We start from the raw sequence: 9,829 nt of genomic DNA, 5'->3' as shown, positions 1-9,829 counted from the left end.
GCTGTGGGTGGGGGGGTGTGTGTGTACGTGCATATTCCCGCACCCAGGAGGGGGTTGCCGAGGTCTTTCTCTCTCCCTTCCTTGTTCTTCCTTCTCAGAAACCCGCTCCTGCCAAGGCAGAGCCGAAGCCAAAAAAGCTAGCGGCAAAGGTGAGGGTCCCTGGGAAGTGGGGAGGGAGAGTAGGTGGTCGCGTTCGTTCTGCAGGTGCCCGGTGGCGTCTTGTTTCGGGGACCGAGTGCTTTTATTCGTCTTCGCACGTTCCAGGTGGGAATGCTGGCTTAACTGAACTACCAGTTTCGGATGCTTGTGCCGGTATCTGCAGGCACACTCCACCACTGTTTGAGCAGGTCCTTGTCAGGTGTCGCGCAGAAATGCGGGCACCCGTTCATGGGTGTCAGACGGTACTTTGGTGCTGAGCAGAACTACTCGAATGGTGAAGCAACTGTACATGGAGTTGTGTTTCATCACTGTCACAGAAGGGGATGTAACACGCTCACATTTTACAGCAGAGTGTTAGGGCAGGAAAAAAATATTTGAGTTACTCGGGCAGCCACTGAAGATGATCTGGGTTTCCATTCATGAACCGTAGCTTTCAGGCCTGTGCGTGTAGGTGTAAGTTAAGCGTGGCTTAGTATGACCTTTCAGTTTTTCAGGATAGCCTTTGCAATGCCAGTAACTGAGGTGTAAAATTCTTTGTTTCTTGGGAGAAGTAAACCAGGCTGTGTATCTGTTGGCTTGCTGGTGTATGCATTTTTAAGTGTTCCTTTGTGATTGACTGTAAGCTTTTCTTCTTAAAGTACAGATTAAGAGCATTTCAAATACACTAATACAGAACTCCGCTTTGCAGGGTTTTTGGCGTTTTCATTTTATTAATCCTACTGAACAGTTACCAGTAATGCACCTTCATTCCAGTGGCTCAAATATTGGTGCATTCCCATTCTTGACGTTGTAAGCCTAAAGAATTTGGGGAAGCTTTCCAATTTTACTTCAGTTCTGATTCTCCTTTTTTTTTTCCAGTGCCTTTGTGTGGTGCATCTAATTCTTACTGCTGCTAGTTGATGCTGACTGATACCCATGATACTGACTTGCTGCCTATAACTACTTCTAGAAAGAAACATTTCCACAGTTCATAGCTGGGAACATATTCATGTAAATCAAGTACATCGCAAACAATGGTCAGCTTAGAATATTAAGTAGAACACCTTGCACGAGGCCCCCATGGAATACTGCTGTGATGTGAATATGTGAACAATCTTTTCTTTTTTTTTATAATCACCATTACTGTTGGCAATTCGAATAAATGTATGACTTGTTTTGCATTTGATCCTCTTTGTTCTAAAACTCATGCTGTCACTAAAACCCTCTGTCATTTGGAAACTTTCTCATTGTTAATGTAAAAATTTGTTTTGTACTGATTGTGTTTTATTTCTCCAGCTTCGGTATTTTCTCTCTCATTTTAGCTATCTCTGGGCTTTTCTTTAAATGGATATCAGAAGTATTTCACTGTTACGTTCCAGTCAAATGATAGATTTAATTTTTTTTTAATTACCTTTTTTCTGTATTTGATCAATCAAAAGATGCTTCTTTGCATCGACTTTGTAACTTTTTAAAACTTTGCTGACGGTATTTTTTCTGGTTGGGAGAAGTTTGCTCATTATGGAGTTACTTATGGTGGGGCTTTTTTAAAAAAAAATTAGTGAAGGAAAAATACATTTTCACAATCAAAACACACACATCTACGTGTTCTGAAGTTGTCCGTTACCTGAATTTGTAATAGCCTTTATAACTTTTCAGAAGGATTTTTTTTCTGTTGGCATGTTTCAGCTATTTTCTCTGTGCTCGAGGATTTAAAAAATTATCTGCTCTAAAACTAGCAGAGAATTTCTGAAGTTTTGTGGACATTGACAATTTAGTTACCCGACAGAAGATGCTTCAGCATTGATTATCTTTTTTTTCTTTACCTTGCATATCTTGTGTATGTTAGTTACTGCATGCTTGTATCCAGTCGTGTAAAACGCCTAAAACTTTTGCTCAATAGTTGCGATTGGTTGACAAAACTGTATTTTTTTTTATGAAGACAGTATTTTACGTGAGCATTCACATAAAATAGGAAATGTGTTCAGACAGCCATTAAAAAGTTGCATGTGTGAAGAAAGGAAGTTGCATGGTTTTTGTAAGGAAGAATGCTTGGAGTGAAGATAGTATGGAATACTTCTCACCAAATGGTTTCCACTAGTAATCCAAGACACACATTTCTACAGTACTTAAAATATGCAAAAGTGAGAACGTTGTTTCTTGGAGTGAATTTTAGGTCAGAGACAACAAATTAGGACATAATTTGAAGAACGTGCTTATGAAATGCATACAGTATTTTTAATGAGATTAGACACATTTTAAGGTAGATCAGTGCAGTGGTCTTCTGCTTAGAAGTGTAAATGCATTACGTTCTCTTGCCACTTGCTCACATTGTACCTGCCCAGAAGAAGTGTTACAGGCTGTCATTTATTGAAAATTTTTGTTGGTATCATAATGTTCGACAGATGGTGTCAAAACCGGTGCATTTATGTAATTCTGAATCAGAAATATTTGGTAAGTATGGGGATCAGCTGGAGGACAGGCGAAATTTGTAGCATTTGGTTGCTGCAAGGAATGCCTGGGAGGATGAATTACCTGTATCTGTGACAGTAGCTCAACTGGAAGGACTGCATTGCTACTTTTTGTGCACCACGAGGTTAAATCATATTTTGGAAATTTAGCCATTAGAATCTAGTTGTCTTCTCATGACAGTTTGATTCATTTTACTGACTTACCTGAAAGTGACTATTTGTCTGTAGTTTGGAAAACTTTTTTGGCAGCTGAACTACGTATTAGCTCATTGGTTGTTGGTCATAGTTCTTGCTGTTTAGCAAGTCTGTCTTGGTTTTGTGTGGTGGCTATTATTTTCAGAGTTTACCTAGCAGGTCACAGGCATTTACTTACTGGAAATTTATTTCATTGTAGGATAAATCTGAGGACAAGAAAGCTCAATCAAAGGGGAAAAAGGGGCCTAAAGGAAAACAGACAGAAGAGACAAACCAAGAACAGACGAAGGACAACTTGCCTGCAGAAAATGGGGAAGCTAAAAGTGAGGAGGTAAAGTCATCTGTGCTTTGGTGCAAAGCCAAAGGATAACTTAACTGTACTGGTTTATCCAAACATCTGTCAGAAACGTATGCAGTTCTTACAGTAGAATCTATTTCTGCCAAAAGAAAGATGCAGGCTGTTGAAACAGTAGTAGATATACCGGGAAAATTTTTGTTGCCCCAAAAAGAGTTGCAGTGATGCGGTAGCAGTCCCTGAAATTAAGGAAAAAGGTGAGAATTTTACCAAAGTCCCGAGACAGGATAATGTCCTTCAGAGAGTGGCTGTTTCCCCGGCAGGTAGGTCAAAATAATGGCAAAATAATACAGGGTGCACAGGGGGTATATCGCTCGGGAGTGGGGGTCAGGGGGAGGTGTCTGTCTTCAGATGGTTTGGTTTGGGTTTTAGTCTGCCTTTGCCATTGCTGGAAGAGAGGTTCCTTCTTGCTACAAAAGTTTTTTGACAAATGATACATTAATTTTCTTGGGACTGGAAATGCCCAAAGTTGAAATGATTTAACCAAAGCTGAGAAAACATTTATAGGAGTCAGCGATACGGACGCTGGTGGTAGAAGGGGCAGGTTGGTGCAGGGATGGAAGAGAAGGCGCAAGAACTGCTAATAGTTCTTGGTGCTGAAGAAATGAACGTGCCGAATCAGGCTTGGCTGCAATACTGTGCTAAAATGGCTGTGTGGCTGAAGTGTTTGGAGTTGCTGATCATCTAACTTAAAACATCCTCCACATTGCGTTCTTTTTCTGGAATGTGGACATAATTTAGTTTTAAATTTAGGACAAGATCTGTAGGGAGAAGCAGTGCCTCTTACTAGGGCAGCTGTTAACAACTGGATGAAATGCAAGTTTTCGTGTGGTAACAGGCCTAGAATTAGTCTCCGGTTTCTGCAGTATTGAATGCCTCACTCATTTTAATTAGCTCAGCAGAGTTTGCTGATCAGATAGATGATTTTTTTAATTTAAATGTGTGATTCATGCTTCCTGTCTGGGTGCTGTATTGAAAAGTAATTTTTTTAAGATGGGGAAAAAAAAAGTCTTACCTGAGTTCTATCACACTGACCTATCAGTGTGCAGATAGATCTTCAAGTAGAGGAAAGGAGTATTTGGTTTTTAGGCAGATGATGCATTTTGGTGGGTGAGGAAGGTTCAGGATGGTAGTTGAGTGTACAACTTACAGTTTTTCATTTGCAAGCTTGCAGTGTGATCTTTGTGAAGAAGTCATGCTATAAGTAGGAATTCTTTAGTTACCTTCTGGGTAGCTCTGGTTCTGTATTCCTGTCACGTAACTTGGTCTTTAATTTGTGCTTGTGGTAGTTCAGCAGTACCAGTGGAAGTTAAATTGGGCAGTATTTCTCAGCTGGGGTCTATTCTGTACACTAGTGCAGAGACGATGTAAATTTACAAGGAATGGATGATGACTTCTGGGGTACATCTTCATTCATGCTGGTCTCACGTTGCTCACACCAGCCAAAATTGTAGGTTTAATATAATACCCAAGTCTAGAGGAGTGAGAGGCATAGTCTACCCAGTTGGAGGTTACTGTTTCCTATAAAGGCAACAGTCAGCAATGCTGTTGTCAATCTGTGATCTGGTGAAGGGCCAGCAACAACTTCTGGTGACGCTGAGAGGGACTCAGGCCTGTGAGTGGAAATGGCTTCTGTACTTCATCCTTCAAAAGCTTCCCCCAGGCAGCAGTAAAGACTGAACGGGTGTTAGGGTTCCTGTTTGGGTACTACTGAGACAGGACAATCTGTTCTGCAAAGCTTTGGAATAATCAAGTACAATTTTTATGTTAGTAGATTTGTTACATTCCTTTTTTTAACCTACACTGCAAACGCAGCGAGTTTTGCAATCTAAAGGGAGTTGTAATTTTAACCAGTTAGGTTTGTATGAACTTGCTCTGAAGTTGAGGTACAGCATATAGAGACTTGAAAACAGTATAGCTCTGCTGCTGCAGTTCAGTCTCACTGAATGCGTTTGTACAAAATTTTGTTTAATCTAATGCAGCACTGTGTTTTTAAGTCTTAATTACTTTTTTTTACTTTTTTACAATGTTTTCATGGTAAGATTTGCAAATATGTTAACAGTGCTGGCTGCACTGAAATTTAAATGCATGAGGTGTGTCTAGTGTCTTTTCTGAAGACCCCATATGCAGGGATTTTAGCTTAGGTTAAAAAGCCCCCTTTTCCTGTCATAAAGTCAGTAATTACTGAAACGGGCCTTGTTATTTTTTAGAAAAAAAAAAAAATCCTTTGCAGTGTGTATCGAGTAGCAACAATAGCAACATTCTGAAATTCACACTGATGCATCTCAGGAGATAGAAGCCTTTTCAAGACAGCTTGGTTTCAGTAGGTCATTATCCAAGAGAAGTAAGCGGATCATGACACCGACTTATTAAGACCGTAAAGCGCGATGTGTAGAAACAAGTCATGGTTGTTCTGTCTGTCAAGTTAGCCAACTTCTGCATTAAAAATACTATGAACTAAGAGGCTGAGTCACTTAGAAACTTTCTGCATTGAAGTGTTCTGGTGGTTTTTTTGTCTTCTTTTCAGACCCCAGCATCTGATGCGGCAGTAGAGAAAGAAGCTAAGCCTGAGTAACGTCTGGTACCAAGTCTTTAATTGGTGGTCCTTATACCTTTCTTCTTGTACAATGCAGAGGAATATTTTTATCAACTATTTTGTAAATGCAAGTTTTTTAGTAGTTCTAGAAAACACATTTTTAAAAAGGAGAGAATCCCAACTCAACCCTTTTTTTTACATATTTAGATAAGTGTAAATGCTTTTTTTAAGTGGTAAAATCATGTACTGGTTGTCTGTTTTCTATGAAACCAGAAATTAAAGGCATGTTACGTAAAGGAGAGGGCTTTGAAGCCTTGATTAGGCTTCACGTTCCAGAGACTGTGAGGGACAGTTTTTCTACCCTATTAAATGAAGCATAACACAGATCAGACTTTGGAATTCATAACAATATGTTGAGAATGTCTTAACGTTTTAGTTATTTATCTTTATCTGTGGTTGTACCATCAGTAGAATTGCTTATCTAATAAAACTGCTCCCTAGTGTTGGATTCCCTGGTGAGTGATGTATATCTGTGACAGTTATTTTTGGTAGTTGCAGCTTTTATTTTTTTCCAACAACTTTGTAGCTGTGATGCAAAAGATTGGAAAGTGTTATTACATCTTTAAATACTGACTAAGCAAAAGTTTCTGCTTGGCAGACATAACTTGTTGTATCAATGTTCAAGATACTGGAACGTCGCATCCAGTTCTAAAGAACAGCTTGTCTACAAGGATCAAACAAAAAATATTTGAAACAGTCTTAGGAAAAAAAGAAAAAGAATTATAGTTTTTAGATTTTAAAAACTATGTGAATAAAAACAATTGTAAAATTGTTCATAGTGTCTGTGATCACCAAATGAAAGCCAAATAAATCTTGATTATGAAAGGATGTTTCTGTAGCTCCTGCATCGACTATGACAAGTCACAACCTAAGTGGTGTAAGTTTTGATTCTTAATCATGTTCTTAATATTGTTCAAAAGGTACTTTTCAAGAGATAGGTAGTCGTGCAGGGAGTGAGTAGCAAGGAGAGAACTGTAGTTGCAGTCTCAATCTGGGCTTCCAGTTTGAAAGCCAATAGCCTAGTGCTGCTTCTGCTACCTTAAAAAAAAAAAAAAGTCACTATTCAGTAAGCATCAGGTTTTTCATCTGTTCAGCACCGAAGAGTTTGCATAGGCACTCGTGTGTAAATAACTGCTGTAAGGAAGATGCACGAAGCAAAACTGAGCGTTAACTGATGGGATGGTGTTGCTGTTCTGTTGGAACCATATTGGGATTTCCCCAAATCCTGGTTTAACATTAATAAAGCTTCCTATATTTGGGGAAAAATAGGCTGTGAACTTCCCCAGGTAGCTGAATTCATGTAATGGAGGATCGATGGGTGGCCTTTGATGCCATCCACAGAGGATGAGCCGTCGAACAGCCTGGGCAGGAGCAGGGCGGGAAGCACAAGGAAACTTCCCTTTTGGTGCTGGTGAGCTGTTGGGTGTGAGCTTAACGTGCTGTGAGCGAGCATCCCCGCTGTGTAAGGTTGCAGGTTGACAGGGCGTCGTTTCAAATAAAACGAGCCCATGCTGAGAGCTAATTCACGTAGTACAAAACTGCCCTGATTCTCCCTTCCTGGATTTGAGAAAATGAAATCAATCTCGTTGAAGATTTAACAGCCTTTCATCAGAAGGGGGCATATTAAGTACCTATTACTTAACCTTAAAATAAAAAGTCAAATCTAGTACAGCATTACTTCAATTGTCCCACAGAGCACAGGGTTGGTTTGGGTTTTTTTTTTCTCCCCATTTCACATTGTTTTGCTGAATTGCAGCAGGTAGCAGCATTGTTTTATCTTACCAGTCTATTTGATGCCAGTCAGACAAATGTCAACCTTGTCTTGGGAGAAGTTGAGATCAAAAAGTAACGTTCATTCTGTTTCTTCCCCCCTCCTCCCCCCCTTGACTGAGAACTTGTTTATGCTCTTAAGTAACACCTGCAAGCACAGTGTCTGCTTCCTGTACGTTTTTGGTGCCTTTTTCAAATTGTCATACAGTTATTTCTCAAAACCACTTCAGTTCTACCTCTAACTTATTTTCTTAAACAATGCTTTCATTTGAGATCGGATTTTGCCATTTTTACCTCTTCAATATTTAAGCAATGTTTACCTTTTCTTTAGCTTATACATAGGATGTCCTCCAGCACTGGACCACGATATCCTTCTGGTCCAGTTCCATCATAGGTGTGTTCCTAGCAGAGTGCACCTGGCTTTGGCAGTGGCTTTGGCTTCACGTTCTTGGATATTCCAAAAGTGTAAATTTATGCCACTTTTTCAAACCCCCTCACCTCCCCCCCCCACTCCAGTTACCTTATTTGTTGGTTTGATTTGGTAGTAGCATGACAGAGCTACATCACATTCTCTACTTTCTGTTTTTAGCAAGTCAAAAACACCAGGTAAATGACTGATAAACTTGCAGGTAAATACCCCGAGATCACCTCTCTTGCATCCTTTTACTGAATGCCTACTTTTCACATGTTTTGAGTCTGTGACGTTGAGATCCTGTGGACTTCCAACATCTCCTCTCTAGCATCTATTACCCACTGTTTAATTTGTTGTAACTGCTCCATAATGTTTACCCTTAGGGACAAATAGTTATTTCTTACATTATTATGGAAGTGAAAGGGTTCATGGGTAAATCTCTGGGAGGGGAGAGGAATTTTCATGCTGGAAGGAGAGGACAGAGGTAGCTGCATCAGGAGCACAGGAGCCCTAGATCTGTTTGGAGCAGCGTGGCCCACTCGATGCAGTAATGAATGGAGCAGGCTTTCCTAATTATGTAAAGAATGCCCAGTATATACATAGGGCGATCAACGATGAATTGGGATTGATTCTGCAGTGGACGGATACCATTGCCCTTCCCCATGCAGCATGAAATGCCAACACGTAACCATAAAAACCCAGCAGTTTGGCTGCTGGGAAAATGAGGGATTGTATATGCTGGCACTAGATGTCAGTTCTGCCCGTGGAGAATTGGAGCGGGAGGCAGTTAAATACTGTCCGACGAGAATTTCCATGGGCATGTTTCAGAAAAAGCGTCCTTTCCTGTGCGGTACCAGATACATCGGCGCTGCCCAACTCTGGAACGGAGCGACGGCTCATGCAGATTGGCATACACCCCTGCAGAGTGCATTCCTAACAGACCCATCCATCTCAAAATACAGCATGAAGAGAACAACACAGGTTTCTTTTGAAGTTACTCAATCGTATTCGTATGCTGCTACGGGTTGTTCCGGTTAAGAGTGTGCTGTTTCATACGTGTTCATGCTGCACCATTCTGGAATTCATTTTTTAGCATCTGCTAGATCACTGCTCTTTAAAACGTGAACACAGCCAGGACGCTGAAGCGCATCCAAGTTTAGCTAATGAATGCCAATTTGTTTGGCAGTGGCGTCTAGAGGAACCCAGGTGGCCTTTAAGAATGCTGCGGCTCGAGCTTGCAACAATACCGGAAGCAGAAACCCGTGGATCTCTTCTTAAGGAGACATTTTTAATGGAGATATTACCTTTTTTCCTTTTTTTTTTTTTTTTTTCCTCTTGTAACCTGAACTGTGATGCAGAAACACTTATCAGGCAGGTGGTGGCGAAGAGCAGGAAGCCGAGGCAGCGGTCTGCCTTCCGGGACGTGTCTGGGGAAACTGCCAGGCGCTCGGCCTGCACCTCAGGTGTACGGGAGCTCCTCCTCAGAAGCTGAAAGCACACCTGAGGTACTGAGATTAATAAAATACATGTGTACTTCTACAGTGGTATGTAAAAATATTTTACTTCAAAGGTTCCAGAAGTGCATACCGAGTGACTGCAGGTGGGGAATGGAGAAAAAAAAAAAAAGGAACATTTCAGATTTAAAATACAGCATATATATATATATATAGCCATTGCTACATTTACATTAGAATTCATGCTGGGCAGAGGTGAGAAACAACTCCGAGGGAAAAAAAAAAAAACCCTTCCAAATCGGCGGGGCTCCCAAAGCCGGGGTGGGGTGGAGGTGGTGGAAGGCACCGGGGCAAAGCTGCTGGTTTTGGAAAGAGGATGCGGCGAAGTGGTGCCTCCCTCGGGAGGGGTGGGGGAACATTCCACTCCCTGAACCGGGGGGG

At 40.9% G+C, this 9,829-nt stretch overlaps 1 protein-coding gene across 1 annotated transcript in view; it reads left to right on the top strand.

Annotated features, from left to right (window-relative positions):
* HMGN1 (high mobility group nucleosome binding domain 1) overlaps positions 1 to 9,225 on the top strand; it is an 11,517-nt gene extending 2,292 nt beyond the window's left edge. Inside the window, exons 2-4 of the mRNA XM_035896428.1 lie at positions 48 to 149; positions 3,001 to 3,132; positions 5,684 to 9,225. Of these exons, the coding sequence (XP_035752321.1) occupies positions 48 to 149; positions 3,001 to 3,132; positions 5,684 to 5,731 (282 nt within the window). The 3' untranslated portion in view covers positions 5,732 to 9,225. The remainder of the gene's footprint in view (positions 1 to 47; positions 150 to 3,000; positions 3,133 to 5,683) is intronic.
* Positions 9,226 to 9,829: the final 604 nt, after the last annotated feature.

The sequence above is a fragment of the Egretta garzetta genome, unplaced genomic scaffold (assembly GCF_000687185.1).
Source record: "Egretta garzetta isolate BGI_Z169 unplaced genomic scaffold, ASM68718v1 scaffold45, whole genome shotgun sequence".
In the NCBI taxonomy this organism is placed as follows: domain Eukaryota; kingdom Metazoa; phylum Chordata; class Aves; order Pelecaniformes; family Ardeidae; genus Egretta; species Egretta garzetta.
This window is presented reverse-complemented; position numbering and strand designations above follow the sequence as displayed.